The sequence below is a fragment of the Myripristis murdjan genome, chromosome 17, assembly GCF_902150065.1.
Source record: "Myripristis murdjan chromosome 17, fMyrMur1.1, whole genome shotgun sequence".
NCBI classification, from domain to species: Eukaryota; Metazoa; Chordata; class Actinopteri; order Holocentriformes; family Holocentridae; genus Myripristis; species Myripristis murdjan.
Window position 1 is genome coordinate 27,416,159 of NC_043996.1, and position 17,767 is coordinate 27,433,925.

Sequence of the window (17,767 nt, forward strand, 5' to 3'; positions counted from 1 at the left end):
GCAACAAGCTCTGTGGCCCTGAGACCTGGCACAAACACCTGGTATCCTGTTGGCAAAGGTATGGTCCCGCTGTGCCAGCTGTCAGTCAGAGGCTACACCGTGGAGATCTCCCCAAGTTTTATTCCTGGCATCGCCTATCGCTGCGAATTTCCGCCTGTCTAAACTGGATTCTTTTCTCCTTTGCTCGGTGGACTTGCCACCCTCTGTTCCCCGCTCACATCATTCTGGCGAACTCTGGATGTTTTTAAGCCTGTTACATCATGGTTCACATTTCGCATGCTTCTGTGTTTCTCAACAAACTGTTCCTGTGCTCGTCTTTGAGGCGCAAGAATGGAGCAACTACTTGTTTATTCAGTTGGACTCCACAGGCTAAGACAACACAATGGTCCCTTCTCATTTTTAAAAGGCTAATTTATCAGAATGCAAAGCACGAGGGGAAAATTTTCACAGATCCTCGGGATGGAATTAAATGACGCTTCAAGTAACTTGAGGTGATAGGTAATATGCAGCACAAGGATGGGTAAAAACTGTTTCTATGGAGGGACTCAGGCTGCCTCCACATGGAAATTTATCAGTCTGTTCTGTCTTTTCAAAAAAGTTTCTGTACACACACATGCAAAAATGCAATTCTCCACTATATCGGGCATGTGCAAAGAGGGACGGGAGTGGTGTGTTGACATCGCTGAGTTACAAATGCGACTATAATGCTCCAAAACTGTGCAGAAAAGTAAGATGACAAAAACAAGGGTGACTCCACGACAACGTAGAGCCCATATTAAAAGATAAAAATGTACAAAATGTTGAAAATAAAAATCTTCAAGGTGTCAGCTGTGTGATGTCAACATCTTTGCTTTCATGATGTGCAAAGAAGCACAGTGGTGGCGGTGACATCAGATTTATCAAATTATATTGTTTTTACCATCCATACATATGGACAGGTGGCCAAAACAAAAAGAAAACACTACTACCCAAACTTCCACTCTAACTTGTCTTAACTCACCTTTCTTCAGCTGGATGTTGAGCCTTCTGCCAACCTTTTTGGTGTATCCTCCCGTAGGGGTGGAGCTTAGCACCCTCTGTGGTGAGTGTGCATGGCCTGATGGGGGCTTGGCCGCGGAGACCGCCGGGTGAGGTAGAGGCGAAAAGCCGTCACTGTGGTCCTGGTGAGGGTGGGGATGAGGGTGAGGATGGGCGTGAGGGTGCGTTTGGGAGCCGTGTCGGGACATCCTCTGCGGGGTGTGGTCCACGCCGGAGACGGAGCCGGTCAGGGAGTCGGGACTGAAACGGCCCGAGGAGTAGGCCGGGTTCCTCTCACTGTGGGACAGCTGCTCGTAGTGGGCCTTCATGGACGAAGGCACCACGTGGAACATGATGACCGGAGAACGCATGGCCTGGCGAAACATGTTCTGGGCTCTGAAGGGGGAGGACAGCAGAGCAGAAGGCAGAGAAGAGGGAGTTAGGAGATAAATGGAAAGAAGTTGGGCAGAGGGAAGGAAAGGTAGGGAGAGAACAAGAAAGAAATGGAGGGAATGTATAAGGGAGGTTTGAAGGAGCCAGCGGTCAGCTTTGTGATGGCATGGTTGGCCAAAAAACAAAAGCACAAGCACAGCAGAGCTGGGTAAATATACTGATTTTCCAATATATCACAATTTTCATTTGAGCAATCCAATTACAGTTCTATAATTCATCTTTCTAACTTTCATCTTGTAATCAATCGCCTTCTATCAGTGGATGTGTGAAGATTTTTGCTGGATGTTTAAGTGTAGTGTGCCTTCTGTTCTGCAGATGTTGTCTGCTGAACTGCTGGTCTATGGAAACTCAATGGTGGACACTCCACCTCCTGAAGCCAGCGCCAGCAAGCATAAAGGCAGAAGTCTTGATGCAGTTTGGATGGAAAAACCATCATGCTAAAGAAGAGCTGGACAAATGCAAAGCTATATGTAAGCTACAAAACTGGTATTCGAATTGATCCATCTAACTCAACAGAAATGGAATGGACCTGATGTCAAAACTGGCATTATATCGACTTGCCCTAATGCACTGCATATTAATTTTCTCAGCCTCCAACCAGGACGCTCATGTACCCCTACTTGTCTCCACAAACACTTGCATAGTGTAACACCCCACCCACCCACCTGTGTGCTCTCCTCCACCCCACACACACACACACACACACACACACACACACACACACACATAAATGATCCATCTTCGCCCACCTGCATAGTCTGACATGATAATTAATAGTTATTGCAAGAGTGAGCGGCTATAAAAAGAGATTCAACAGTCCCCGACAGCTCCATCACATAATCCCCTCATTTGGCTCCAGATGAAGGAGGCCTCTATCCGTCGGATGGTTGCAGAAAATCCTCTTAAAAACCCCTTCGGTGTGAGCTAATGTACAGTAGGTGTGAATGGAAACTTATGTTGGCTGTCAGCACCCTGTAAGAGGGGGGCCTTGTTAGCGCCACCTGTTTCAATAAAGCTGGTTTTGGTATGCCTCTCCTGTCGCTCCGTGACAGCTGAACGGACGCTCGGGAAAATGCCGGGCCTCCTGGTTTCAACCGCCCAACCTGTCGCAATTACAAGCCGGGCCCCCCGGGCGTTGCTCGGTGGGATTCCGGGCCCATTTTTCCCAGCCACAAATAACATTCCCTGAGAAGGATGGCCTCGCCCCGGCGACTTTACGATTTCAGGCTGGATCTAGCGGCAGATGTAATCGGCCCTCCATTCAAGCTACTGTTAAAAAACACAAGCCACGGCTGATGCGTTTGCAACACATGCTAAGTGGTAAATCTCAGATGTTATCTTATGCTATATCAATAAAGCCATGCACGGAAGCCTCATTCCCACCCATTACTTAACTTATGGCTCTGGCAACTAGCTACACTAAGACATTTTGGTATGGCTTGGATTGAATTACCTTTTTTTTTTTTTTTTCCAGGAACAACTCTACAGGACAGTGAGGCCTATTCATAATGCACCAACATGTGAGCTGTAAGTGCTTGTGTGGGTAGATCTTTGCACGCCTGCAGTCTGTATGAATTATATAAGTGAAACAGTACTGTAAGCTATACATTTATGCTGACAGAAGCAACATAGATCATACACATCTATGCATCGCTGGACATCAGCAGCAGTTTTGTTGAGCGAGCACCAGCTTGTATGCAGAGTGGAGGTAGGCATGCAGCATTTAGTATCTAGGGAAATCTGGGAAAACGATGAGAGGAGCTACGAATGTCGAGACAGAGAGGCGGGCGTCTGATAGAAGGATCAAGGCAGGGTTACAAGAGGAATCCAGTGGAGCTGTTAGTGAGATATAGGAGAATAAGCGCTGAGAGGATTGCAGGAACCATGGTAGCGACTGCAGGGTGTGACCTACTGGACCTGAACAGGGGAAGGGTTAGCTCAGGGTAGTGATGGGCAGCAGCATAGCCCATGCACTGGCAGGCAAGAGGAGAGGAAGGGCAGACGAAATAAGGAGAAAAAGCCGAGAGGTCAGGTGGGGAGAGAGAACTCTTGCTATGATTAGACGAGATGAGCGGAGGACAGCCAATGAAGTCCTAGAGGCAAAACCAAACAGGAAGTCAAGGAGCTCAGGGGATGACACCTGCAAGCTGCCGTCTTACTGTTCAAAGCGGATATTTCGCAGGTCTCCGTTATTGATACGGACGATGCAGTCGTTCTCCTGAAAGAGGCCCTGCTGTTCGGCCTTGCCTCCATGCTCCAGCCGCTTGACCAACAAGCCTAGAGTCCTGAAATGTTCAAAAGTACATATTAGCATCATGAAAAAGCAATTCCTGGGATTCAGTATGACAGCTTTGCAAAGCGGGGCCTGGGGAAGGAGAGTGTACTGCAACATCTGCTTGACTGGGATTATAGTCACAGCAACACTGATTAACCTCCAAGCCCTCTGAATAAAATAATCCTTGGATTTTGCCAGATGTAATATATGAGAAGGAATACGTTGCTATATATAAACCAATGTGTGTGTGTGTCCTGCTGTTTATCTCAGTTTGGTGTCCATATAGTGTGTATTTTATAACTTCCTACAACAGCAACTAAAATCACTAATTCCATTTGAAGCACTACAAGAATTCTTAAGGTCATCCAAAAGCTTTGACAAACCATGCATCATGCCACTGATGTTCCCTGGTTTTTAAAATCATGCTTGTATCGGGTGATTCCTCTTTCCTCGATCAGGTGGCCTCAGTCATATAACATTCAGAGGATGCTCTGTGTTACTGTGTAATGAAAAGCTTCATTGAAAGAAAACTGTCTAATTGCTACCACTACTGTATGTTGAATGCACATTTTGGTTGGCAGTCCGAACTCCAAAATAATCAAAAAATAAAGATGATGGATGCAACAATTTAGCTTTTTAGAACATTCATTCAGATTCAGAAAAGCATTGCATCCCTCATATTTTTTTTTTGTGTGTACATTAATGTGTACCTTTGTGTATTTTGTGTACAGCATGTCATTTGTATCATCAGCTGAGGGTCACAAGAAAAAGCAATCACGGTTGTCTGGGGTCTGCCTTCACACTGCAAAAAGTCAAAATCTTACCAAGATTATTTGTCTTATTTCAAGTAAAAATGTCTTATTTCTAGTCAAAATATCTCATTACACTTAAAATAACACATGATCAGCTCAAAAATTACTTGTCTTTAGACAATTTTCACTTGTTTCAAGTGAAAATTTACTTGAACCAAGTGAAAATCAGCTTGAAACAAGAAACAAATTTTGCCAATGGAACAAGCAAATTTTTACTTGTGACACAAGTGAACAAGTAAAAATTTGCTTGTTCCATTGGCAAAATTTGTTTCTTTCTAACCCTAACCCTAACCCTAACCTCTTATTTTAAGTGTAATGAGATATTTTGACTAGAAATAAGACATTTTTACTTGAAATAAGACATTTTTACTTGAAATAAGACAAATAATCTTGGTAAGATTTTGACCTTTTGCAGTGTTTGGAGGGCATGTAGGTGAGGCCGCCTATACAGAAGCAATCACCGCTCTCAAAAAGCCACTTTGGATCCATGGGGGTCTTTGCTGTGTAGGTGTTCATTTCCTAACCTTTAGGACTCCCGCTGCCCTCATCCAAGTTAATGTTCTTGGGCAAAAAAAAGAAACACGACACTTTCAGAAAAAAACAGAGAGCGGAAGCACTGATCTTTTTTTGTTGTTGTTGTTGTTTTTTCTTTTAGGGGTGGGGCAGTGGGGGTGCTGGAGAAATGCTGGTCTATCGTATTGTGGCACCTCAACCGTGCTGAGCTGCAACGGTTGTCGCCCTGTAATCCGCCGTGGCAAACCAGCTTACGCCTCCTCGCACGGCCGCAGCAAGAGGCCGACTTCACCTGAAAGGGCACGGTGTGGATTATAGACCAGAGTCTGAGGGAGAAAATCAACCGCGGGTAGGAAAGATGGCACAAACCTAATCGAATCTTCTCCGCTATACGGTCCGTGTCCGTGTGTATTGAGGCTTTCTGAGGTGCTGAGAGCGAATGTCGCCTAGGTAAATCTGCTTGATTTCAGGGTTTAATACTTGCCCTCTCTCCCAAGGCTTATAATTCAATATGGATGGGAATATGATTACGGAGAGGGCAGAAAAGTTCAAGAGTTGCAAAAGTTCAGAGACAATTCCCCTGATTGAATCTGAGTGAGAACACAATGCGATTTGCAGCGAAGGGCTATTTCTCTGATGAAAGTTGGGCATCTTAATCTCGGGATAACGCTCGCCCAGACATTTCCCCAATAAAAGAAAAGTGCATTATAAATGTGCTTTTAGGTTGATTAAGTCGGGCGGTGGGAAAAGCGATATGATCTTGATTCTCAATAAAAGCGTGACGGCGAGGTTTTGTAGACACCGATCATATTTGTGAGTCCGAGGGCGGACTCGTGTATATAAAGGCTGTGAGACTTTGTGGATTTGGCTGGCTTTGTGCCGGCAGATGTAAACCTCGGGGCTGTGGGCTGGGAATAAGACACTACATTCGGAGATTTGGTAATCTAAAGAGATATACAGCATTAAGAGCCGTCTTCAACTGGTGAGTGCTGTTTTTATGAGGTTTGAACACTATTGCAAGGAGAAGAAAGACCTCCAGGTGCTCTTCAGGTTAAAAAAAAAAAAAAAGTTATTTTCTGGATGATGTGTCTTAACTCAATGTTGAGGTTTTTTTTTTGTTTTTTTTTACTGAATTCTCAACTGCCTCAGTTTCATGACTTGGATCACAACATCCTAAAATTGCCTCCCTGGGTATATCTAAACCAGCTGTGACATTCCCCTCATTCCACCACAGCTTTGCTCCAGGAGCGAGTGTGTACTTTATGTGTGTGTGCTCTACATGCAAAATGTGTGTGTGTGTGTATGTTTCGCATGTGGACTGTTCAATGTAGCCTTTTCATCATGTAAACCCGTTGCGACAGGAGCCACAGAGGGAAATGACAGTCACCTGAAAACCCCAAACAACCGTGATTGATCACTGTAAACTGGCAAATGACTTCATGATGCTGAGACACAAACTTGTGTGTGCGTGTGTGTGTGCGTACATGTGTGTGTGTGTGTAACGGAGTGCTGTGTGAGTAGCTTATGTGAGATTACACATGGGCACCAAGGAGGAATGCATGGCATGTGCTCATGTTTGCGAGAGAGTTAAGACAGGACCACCGCGGGGGGGTGCAGGTGTTGGGATTAACTTTCCTCCAGGGTATCTGCAGCTTTCAAAGCAAATTTAAGACACTGTAAAACATTTTAATGCTACCTGAGATTGAATTTAACACTTCAAAGGCCAAAGGAACAAGCCATTATAATTCCTATGATTATTTCCTTGTATGAATTTCGAAAATCATGCCATGGAGAGGTATTCCGAAAGCCGAGATATTTCATTTCTTAATCTCAGAAAACAGTTTTCAAATGACTACAGCTTGGCTTTTCCAGTGTTAAATTAATAATAACAAAGAAACAAAGTCTGTGCAATCGGCCTAAGACCAAGAACAAGAGGAAATTATTTATTAAAAAGGCCATTTATTGGGTTGTGTATTGCATAACACCAACTCCTTTCCACATTGATCCATGCAGTTACAAAAGAACTACAACTGCATGCTGGGAAAGTCCTCAAATAAGTCTATTAGGCCTTAACTTAACTTTAGGAGTTAGACTTTTTCAGACACTTGAAGGCCTTGTGGATATCCTGTCTCTCTCTCTCTCTCTCTCTCTCGTTCTCATTTCTTTTTCCTGCCTCCTCCTTTAGCTCATTTAACCAGCGATCGTCCGTTTTTTTTTTACCTGCGGTCCCTGGCACTGAAAGGCACCACGTGGATTCCCAGGGGCCCGCCATCGTTTGACACTTCCACCAGTTTGATTATGTCTCTGGGAGACAGTGATGGATGGATGACAGCGAGGCAGGGTGGGTGGAAGGGAAGGTGGAGAGATGAGAGGGGTGATACCATGTGGGTAGAAACATAAAAAAAAAAAAAAAACAGAAAACATTGAATCCAAATGAGACATGAGTGGAGGAAAAACAGAGACAACAGCAGAATGGTGCAAATGAATCAAAACAGAAAACAAGAAGGTTTTGAAGGAGAGAAAAACCGAGGAAAGACAAGAAAACAGTGCCGCACAAAGAAATCAAATACATGTAAAGGATAATACAGAAAGCTGAGGTTTCTCCCAAAGCCTCTCATGCAGCCCCCCACACACACACACACACACACACACACACACACACACATGCCATTTAGACAAGAGACAATCTTCAAGAGGTGTCACAAGGGACAGATAAGCCTAATATTCTTTCAGCCCTGAACCAAGGGTTTCATTCAATTGTATTTCCGTGATCCATTTCGGAAAAAAAAAAAAAAAAAAGCCTCACCTGATGCTCACTGCTCAATATTGAAAAAAAAAAAAAAGAGCAGATAACAGAATACTCCACAATGTTGCTTATTTCTAGGAGCAGCGGTGAAGACTGCTAATAGCGTCATTAAAATGTAATTTTGTTAGATTAGGTGTCCTATTTTTCAAACGGCAGATATCTCTCCTTCTGGAATGAAACTCCAAAATGAGGATAAACCCTCAATCTGTCCATGACTGCCACATTTGGCTGCTCAACAGAACGGGGAAATAAACATTCAGACACCTGACGGATGCTGCCTCGGTGTTTTTTTTGGGGTTTTTTTATCAGCAGCAGTCTGACCTGAACTACTGGAGGTTGCACACTGCGGTTACTGCGGATTAAAACTTAGATTATCTTTCTTCCATGTCCTTGCCTTTCGCATCTGCAAACGCCAAGTGACGAAGCAGCAAAAGTGAAAAAAAAAAAAAATGACCTCAAAGTTTATTTTCACGTCTACAGAAAACTCTTACTGGTAATTTTTCTTTTTAATATGTTTTTTTTTTTTTTTTTTTTTTTTTTTGTAAATTGTGTTGTGTTTATTCTGCTTTTTATGTCTGTGTTATGTAAAATATGTGATGTGTCTTGTTTAATCTGAGTCAATCAATTAATAAAAAAATTTGAAAAAAAAAAACTTTTACTGGTAAAGAAGCGGGTTGTTTTTTGGTGAATTTTTTTTTTTAATTATTATTATTTCTTGAAAACAAAGCCCTGCATAGTCACAACTCTGACAACAACCGAAAAGCAGTTCACTTTGTTACCTGTTGATATGTTTGGATGGAAAACATCTACACTGAGGCTCGGAGCCTCTTTTACAAGAAGGCAAATCTAATGGAGGCACAGCTTTGATACAATGAGTATGATTAGCTCGGGGAAAATAGGCCCCTTGTTGACGACTGAGAGGCGGGAGCAGCTAGATTCTCTTGGAAATCGTATGAATAATAATACCGTACCTGCATATTAAACTGGAGGCATGCAACAAAGCAAAACAACAACACAAAAACACAGTTTGTTAATATCACAAGCGAAATGGGTTAGTGCGTGGGTGAGTTCTGCCGCTAAGACGGGGATCGTTTTGCTCCCACAAAAGAGAATTATGTAAATCAGGAAATGGGGGGGAGTGGGAGGGGGGGGGGTTTAAATGAGATTTTCAACAAACAAACGTCTACATTACAACACAGAATATGCCGGGCTACCTTTAAAGTGTTTATTATGTAGGGAAAGATGGAAAGAGTGGATAGCGCTAATCCTCCCAGCTGTTCGACTCTGAGGTTATGTAGGCGAGGCAGTCGCAACGAGAAAACAAGTTTCATTCCAAAACTTCAGATCTAGTTTGAGGAAAAAAAAGCTAGCAATTTATGACTCAATATTTCTATTTTCTGGGAATATAACTATTTTATAAGCAAATGCCTTTATAGTCCAGTCATTTTATGAAAAAACCTAGGACAAACTGCAAGAGAAGCAAACTCAACTGATTTTGGATCCTCAGTTTGTCCTGTGTGAGGGGAAAAAAGTCCCAAGGAATCCCATTGGTGGAAAGTTTGAAAATCTCCTCTATATGACCATATAATACCAAAAAACACTGTTTTTAACACACAGGGAAAAGGGGTTCCAAATTTTACTTTCAGATATCACTATAAAAATGCACAAGTTGATTAAACACACAAAGACAAGAAAAAAAGTCAATTACAAGTTCTTTGAATAATTCTGTTTACACATGCATATCACACATGATCTGATTTGATATGCGCTAATAAGGAATATAAGGAACAAATGCCAGAACAGATATTTAAACAGTGAATTAAGAGGTTACTATATATATAGTAACCTTTTAATTCACTGTTATTATAGTAACCTTTTAATTCACTGAAAGTAAAATTTTGACCCCCTTTCCCCTGTGTGTTAAAAACAGTGTTTTTTGGTATTATATGGTCATTTAGAGGTGATTTTCAAAACTTTCCACCAATGGGATTCCTTGGGACTTTTTTTTTCCCTCACTCAGGACAAACTGAGGATCCAAAATCAGTTGAGTTTGCTTCTCTTGCAATTTGTCCTAGGTTGACCCCAATTTTGGCCTAAAATTACTGGACTATTAGACGGTGAACTGTTTTCCTATTAGTTGGGCAGAATCGCCGTTTTCAAACAGTGGATATCATGTTTTGGAATCAAACTTCTCCCGTATTCTGCTATGAAATCACCCATTCAGCGTTACCGGTTACTGAGTTTCAGCAGCTCTCAGACAAGGAAAGGGGAGGGTTAGGATGACGTAAAAGGAACACCCCGACCCACGGAGGCCGGCTCGCGATCGGTGGACTTACTCTAGTGACCTCACGGGGGTGTGGTCTGTGCAGGAGTCCGCTCGGCCCACCGGCTCGATCCGCCCGTTCTCTTCTTCTCTGGCCTCCTCCTCCTTTACAAAAGAAAAAAAAAAGACACACAAAGAAGAAGAGACGTTGAGATGACATCCAAGAGAGGGGTGTGTCTGTGCTGAAATGTGAGTAAACGCCATCATCATCATCGTCTCTTTTTGAATCTTCTCTACAAGGAGAAAATAAAATCAAAAACAACATTATGACTTGAGAACAAAAGTCCAAAGTGATGAGATTCCCTGGTTGCTGATGAGCTCTTGTCAAAAGTTTTTCCTCGCCGGCCGTCAAAGTAGCCATGTCTGCGATTGGTTGATTGGTTTCTCTGATCATTAAAAAAAAACTTTATATTAAAATTTAATTTAACCTGCTCACCTGCTGCAGCCGGGCGGCCATGAGCGGCGGCGGCCTTCCGTACGTATAAAAATACATCCCAGCGCCTTTTAGAAACTAACTTCTACCCTGAAACTACATCGCCTTTGTTCTCCCCCCCTGTATTAACTGTGGACACTTGGTGCGTGTCTGTTTGAATAGTGAAACTGAGCCTCATGACATGTCACTCACACACACACACACACACACACATATATACATACACACAGAGAGAGTACAGAGAGGAGAAAAATGAGAAGCAGAAAAAAGGAGGTCATTAAAATTTCATGGTGACACCGGAGAGCGGGGGAACGGTGAGAAGGCAGCGCCGGCCTCCCCGGCAACCCGCCCCGGCAACCGGCCGCCTCATCAGTATGAAAATGAGCCCGCTGTTATCGTGACTGCCGCGCGGTTGCCATGGCACTTTGGGCGCATGGAGGACATACAGTGAGAAGGCGGTGAGTGCGTGTGTGTGTGTGTGTGTGTGAGTGAGAGAGAGAGAGAGAGAGAGGGAGAGCTGGGACTTTTGACTGCCGTCGTTCTGTTGAGCAGGAGACTCGTGCTGGGTCAAAGTGTGGACTGTCAGAATGAAAAAAAAAAAAAAAAAAAAAATGAGGGCAACTCTGATTTCTGGCTTTGTGACTGAGGGCAGAGGAGGTGTGTGTGTGAGGCAGGGCAGAGCTGGCGGATGTGTGTGTGTCGGCTGAAAAACGACAGCAGACTAAAACTAAAACACACTAAAGAGAAAAAAAAAAACATAGGCTCATAAACTCGGGTCAATAAATATGGACAAAATTAAACATCACAATCGCTTTGACTGAATATCTCAGTATCAATAATGTGAGGATAACACATGACATGACACACACACACACACACACACACACACTCTGGACTGTATATACACACTTGCATGGGGGACACAGAAACACACACCAGGGTGATAAAGCACTCACAGGAGCTAGATAAGGATGCATAAAACCCATAAAAAAGCACACACACACACACACACACATTTATACACACCAGAGCTCACACACAGACAAAAATCAACACCCAGATTGAGGAAGGCTATTTAGGGCTTCTGTGGCAGAGCTGGGTAATGCCATAATGACTAAAAACACTCCCATTTGTTTGAAGAAGAAGCCGGTGTGGCACATTAAAAAAAAAAAAAAAAAAAAAATTAATGTGTGCACCGCCGGTCGGGAGGCTCTCTCGTACCTTCTTAATGCGACACCGCGCTGTTATGACGAGCTAATTAAGTTCCTGAACAAATTGCGCCCGCTGATGACTCGATACGCCACGTAGCTTCGCGGCTTCAGCTTTCAGGAAAGCGATAGACGTGGCAACGGGACGATTGGAAATCATGAAAGCAAATAATGAGGCCGCAAGGAAACGGCTCATTTTTTGGTGAACAGGTAAGAGAGGAGCCCCCCTTAGATAATTCACTGATAACAGGACGTGAATTATTGAAAATATCCCCGCACCAACACAACTAAACAGTCATTAAACAAGGCGGTTATTATGCTGAATAAATTTAGTTTTTCAAAATAAGTGTCCTTCAGACTTGATCATGTTTTCTCAATAAGGAGGAGGCTCATGGGAAAGGTGTTGACGCCGACTGAAAACAATGAGAAACTGCAGTCAAATGTCTCCACAGTGCCAAACCTGCTTTAGTTTTTCTACAGAACTTTAAAGAGTCTAACCCTAACCCCCTTTTCCACCAAAAAGAGCCTGGTGCTAGTTCGGTGCTGGTGCTAGAGCCGGTGCTTAACTGGTTCCAACAAAGAACCGGTTTGCTTTTCCACCGGCCGAGAGCCAAGCAGAGCCGAGTCAGAGCCACGTCATGACGTCAGCGGAAAACGTGATGACATGGGGGTATTTCCTCAAACACCGGCTTTGTTCGAGCGGCTCCTTCCAACTTGTTTTGGACTTGGGATGAAGCCCTGATGGCCAGAAGGCACTGGGTCTCCTCGTCTGTCCACTGCTGCTTGTTTTTAGCATCCATGCTGCTTTTTATTTGCTGAGGATGCGACCAGCTGATTTTTCTTTTAAAAATGGCGGTTCATAGCGTTCGTTGTTCCTGTTTGGGTCTGTAACCCCGCCCACCAATGACGTGGTGGGTCGAGGCATTGGTTCTTTCTCTGGCCCCTGTTTAGCCCAGCTCGAAGTTGGTTCTTGCCTGGAACCGGTTTGGAACCAGTTTGGCCAGTGGAAAACCAAAGAACCGGTGCTAAGTCAGGCACCGGCTCCGAACTAGCCCTGGAACCTCTTTGGTGGAAAAGGGGCCTCAGAGAAACATTTGGCCTCGGTGCTGTGGAAGACATTTCTAAAATGGGTCTTCACTGCACCAAAAAAGCTGCCTGAAATGTGAATTGCCATCTTCAGTGTGACATTGGACTTTATTTCCCCCAACCTGGATCTGACAACCATGTGCAGCCACACTAACGTGCTGGTTTTATCTGGGTTTTCAGATTGGGAGAGGAGCGAAGTGAAAACTACGATGTTGGGCGATGACGAGAAAACATGCTGTCTGTGTGAAATAAACTGGTAAATCAATCGGGTATTTCATCATCCATGGTCTCCTATTAGCTAGCATGCTATGCGGCTCCAAGTCAACTACGACGGTGCTGATTGGCTCGGTTGGTTTTTCAAACCGAGAAATCACAGCTGACGTGAGCAGCGTCAGACCTGCAGACGTGTGATTCACCGGTCTGGACCCAGGCTACCAAAAACGGGCTAGACCGCCTAAAATGTATGTGAATTGGTCGGGTAGGGTCGGGCTTTGGGTTCTGGTTCTGTGGTGAAGCTGCCTTTCGCCAACTATTATGTCCGTTCTCTCACTGCTACTAGAGTTTGAGCCACCGGTGCTGCTAAATAATGGCGAATATTTATATTTTCCCTCTCCTTTCTTTTTTTTTTTTGGGCTTTATCGGGCTGTCGGGCCTAAAGTTCGGCTAGTTAGTAGGGTAGGGTAGGGCCTCGGGCTGGCCCAGTATGGCCTGGGTAGGGTAGGGTCTTAATTTTCAGGCCCGATGAGAACTCTACAAACAGTACAGAACACACAAAGAGGCCAGATAAGGACACAGGCGGGTGGGCAGAGAAACAATAAGATGTGGGAGAGCCTCAGAAATTCATCTTAACTCTGTTCACTATTTATCAGGAGCCAGAGGAGTGGCTCGGCTCTATCGGCATTCATCAGCGCTCACGCAGGCAGATCACATCTCCCCTTCATCTCAAAAAACGGACCATCTCCGAGGATCTGGGCTCCGATTCCACCATGACAGTTCTATTCTCTTCTATTCTACAGTCTAACACAGAGAGAGTGTGTGTGTGTGTGTGTGCGAAACAATGAGAGAGTGTGTGACAAAGAGTAAAAGACGAAAGAACACCTCGGGGGAAGAGAGGACAAAATATGTGACAGGAAGAGGGATGGAAACTACAGGAGAGAGAGAGAGAGGGAGAGAAAAGAAGAGGGATCACGCTGTAAATCCAAACTTTTGTTCTACGTCAACTTCTTTGGTTTCTCATATGTTTCTATTTGAAGACAGCAAACAGGCACACACACACACACACACCACACCAGTGGCACATTACATGCTCGTGTTAAAGGTACATTACAAAAAAAACCCAGCCTTTATTAGGAGCAGTAAAGTGATTTCAGTGTGCGGTGGTTCATTTAATATTTCTGTGTGCTCCTATAAGCCGCAGTTTCTGCATCTGTATTCCGTCTTTATTCCATTTTCTTCCTTTGCTGTATCCTGCTGCTATTTGCTGCAAATTCTCCACGGAAGAGAAGCGAAATAAACAAAACAAATAAACAAAACGGAGCAGGGCAGCGGGCAAAGCAGGACCCGAACGCAGCCCGGAGAACATAATCAAAACTTGGAGGTATCAGCTATGAATAAAACATGGCCGGCCTCCTTCCAAGACAAACATTAGCGACAACTCGGCCCGACACCGGCGCTGCGATTGATAGATGGAGCCATCGGCGTTCATTACGCTCAGCTTCCCCCCGCAAAGGTCCTGAAGTAGCCGCTCGGAGAAAAAAAAAAAAAAAAAAAAAGGCACGGCCACGTTTTCCCCAACTACGGCATCAAGACGTCGCCCATTCCCGTCGCCGGCAGTGGGCCGGGCAGGCAGATAGATCGCCACATTAATAATTCAGGGCTGAGTCGGGGGTGGGGTGGGGGGGTTAATGGCCAGCGGGCAGACAGGCGGGCAGGTATAGGGAAGGCCGGCCGATGTGTTTTCCAGCCGAGTCATTGTTTGTTTCCTGGATGTGGAGAGAGAGAGGCAGGCGGGCAGTATTCAGGCTCGGGGGCTCATTAAAGATTAATAGGAGAATCCATCGGGGCCTGTCCTTTCTATCTCACAGACTAAATGAAGTGGTCTACGCCTTGTGTGTGTGTGTGTGTGTGTGTGTGTGTGTGTAGAGAGAGAGAGAGAGAGACTGAGTGGAGTAATGCTGCACTTTAATGAAGTGCTGCCCGCTCCCCTTTTCCTGCCAGACTCGACCAGGCTGTCACTTACACACTCACGTGGACACGAGTGTGTGTGTGTGTGTGGACGCAGGAACGTAGCGGAGCGGAAAAAAAACCCCCACTGACACCCCGATTTTTATCTGAGACATTTCAGACAACAGACCAGCGAATCAACTCACAGACACAAGAGACCGACTCATAAATCTGCACAACTCACAGCCAATTTCTAATAAAACAGCAAAGCAGCGTGGAAAACATTTTGAGACTGAATACATGTTGATTTGTCTCTCAGCCCTGAAATGCAAAGCTTTTTTTTTTAAACATTTCTCTATTTCTCATTTCACATTTCTCTATTCTGCCATAATGTGCACTTAGACTTAGACAAAACTTTATTGTCATTTTACAGTTTACACTGTAATAGTGCGCATTGAAAAATCGAAATTTTGTTGCATTTGGCTCAGAGCAAGAACAGTGAACAGAGCAAAGTAGTGCAGAATAGAACATATAAAAAAAGAAATTATAAACAGTTGACAATCTTAAAAACTGTATAAAATGTGTAAGACTTGCATAAATAAAATATATTTAAATTACTAAATACTTAAATAGACACTTATGGACACTTCAGAAATAGTCCCCATCAACAGTTTAATCCACCAATGCTCGCGAATGCATTCACCTAATATAAAACTTATTACAATAACAACAACAAACACACGGGCGAGGTGACAACTGGAAATAATGTGAAGTCTGCACACTGAGGCAGAAAGAAAGCTCCCAAGGTTTAATAATAATAACATCAACGTTTGGATCTTGATCGGGTTCCCGATGAAGATCCCGATGCCGATCCATCAGGTCACGTTTGAGCCACATTTTGATTTCAGGTGAGCAGAGACCTGAAAACCCTCTACCCTCAATTGGCGGATTTAGGAGCTTCCACTATCCCTAAACGGTATCTTGCACCACCCGCTACCCGCTATCCGTTATGCCGACTGCATCATTTGCGCCTGGAGGTGCGTCGTGGGCGTGTTTCATGCGCTATCCCTAAAGTTGCTATCTTGCGCACACACTTTAGGGATAGCGGATAGCGGGCGGTCCTGACCACCCGCTATCCGCTATCCCTAAAGTTTGGGCTGTTACAAGAGCGCGCCCAGGCGGCTTCAATGCGCGCCCCGACGGAGCCACACCACGCACACGGTCGGACTGATACCGGGACGCCGCCGGAATGGACTGAGTATATTACTCATATAGACTGTTTAGAGGAAAGACTGTTTTAATTGGACACTTACGCCAGCACGTTTTATTGTTTTATCATAAGCCAGCAGCTGTGCTATATTTTTATTATTATTTTAATATTTTATTTGTCCAATCTACCTTGTCAATAAATTAGTTTACACATAGTTCCACCTCTGCCTCTTGTGTGTGTGTGGTGTGGCCCGGGGATTTTACTCAATCAGTACAACCTTGTGACACGTCCACTTGGACACATGTGGCTCCACCTCCCGAATTAACTCGCCTATAATATAATATATAATATGTATATAAAGCCAACTTGCTTTAGCCTCAGTAGAAGCCCTGAGAAAATCTACCTCCCTCTCTCCATCGCGGGTTTAGGATTTAGGATTTAGGATAGCGCAGCCTGCCCTTAAAAGGCAATGGCACCTGGCACACTGGTTGGTTTAACTGTCGTAACGCTCAAAACACGCCTTTGCATAATATAGCGGGTAGCGCAGGTGTTTTACGGATAACGGGAGGTGCACAAGATAGCAACTTTTGCAGGGGAACGCCTCTTGTGCAACCCTAAATCCCTAAATAACGGGTTTAGGGAGTCTGGCGCAAGATAGGGCCCCATGTCTTTCCTCTCTAACACACACACACACACACACGCAATGAAGAAGCAATCAGGCATCACATACGTGAGCGCACAAAATGCATCAAATCTCTCTCTCTTTCTCTCTCTCTCTCTCTCACACACACACACACACACACACACACACACACATGGAAAGAGACATCCTTCATTGTTAACTGGTGTCTGTTTCCTGTCCAGCAGTCTTCCATATGTCCACAACCGGAGGAAACTCTGAACCGTAAACCATAAATTTGCTCTAACCTCCAACCTCTAACCTTAAACATTACACACTCGCCATCTGGCCCCGAGAGAGAGAGAGAGAGAGAGAGAGAGAGAGAGAGAGAGAGAGAGAGACAGGGGGAAAGAGAGCTAGAGACAGTTAAAGAGAATTTAGACGACAAGGAGAAACCGCACAGATAAAGACTGAGCTGAAGTGCCAATTACTTTTTAAATTTTCATGTAAGTAACAGCCCGTTATAAAGAGATGCAGAGGAAAGAGCGCCACCTACAGAAACCTACACTCCCATCGACAGAAAACCCAAAGAGGAAGCTCCGCCCACGCTGCTTGATTGACAGGCGGGCTCCGGGAAGCGCAGCGTGGAAAGCATCACAGCAGTAAACACGTAGCACAAAAGATTTCGCCACAACGAAACAAGGAATTCAAGGATTGCACTTTAAAAAAAAAAAGAGAGAGAGAGAGAAAGAGCGAGAGACACTGAGTGAGAGAGAGAGAGAGAGAGAGAGAGAGAGAGCAGTGAAACGTAAAGCGAGGCACCATCACAAACAGCTTCTGGGTCAGCGG

At 44.4% G+C, this 17,767-nt stretch overlaps 1 protein-coding gene across 1 annotated transcript in view; it reads right to left on the reverse strand.

The window, feature by feature from the left end:
• Window positions 1–17,767, reverse strand: part of pard3ab (par-3 family cell polarity regulator alpha, b) — a 271,360-nt gene that overhangs the window by 93,044 nt on the left and 160,549 nt on the right. The window contains exons 6-10 of the mRNA XM_030075049.1: window positions 10,213–10,304; window positions 8,848–8,859; window positions 7,291–7,374; window positions 3,630–3,755; window positions 1,001–1,413 (exon numbers count right to left, since the gene is read on the reverse strand). Of these exons, the coding sequence (XP_029930909.1) occupies window positions 1,001–1,413; window positions 3,630–3,755; window positions 7,291–7,374; window positions 8,848–8,859; window positions 10,213–10,304 (727 nt within the window). The remainder of the gene's footprint in view (window positions 1–1,000; window positions 1,414–3,629; window positions 3,756–7,290; window positions 7,375–8,847; window positions 8,860–10,212; window positions 10,305–17,767) is intronic.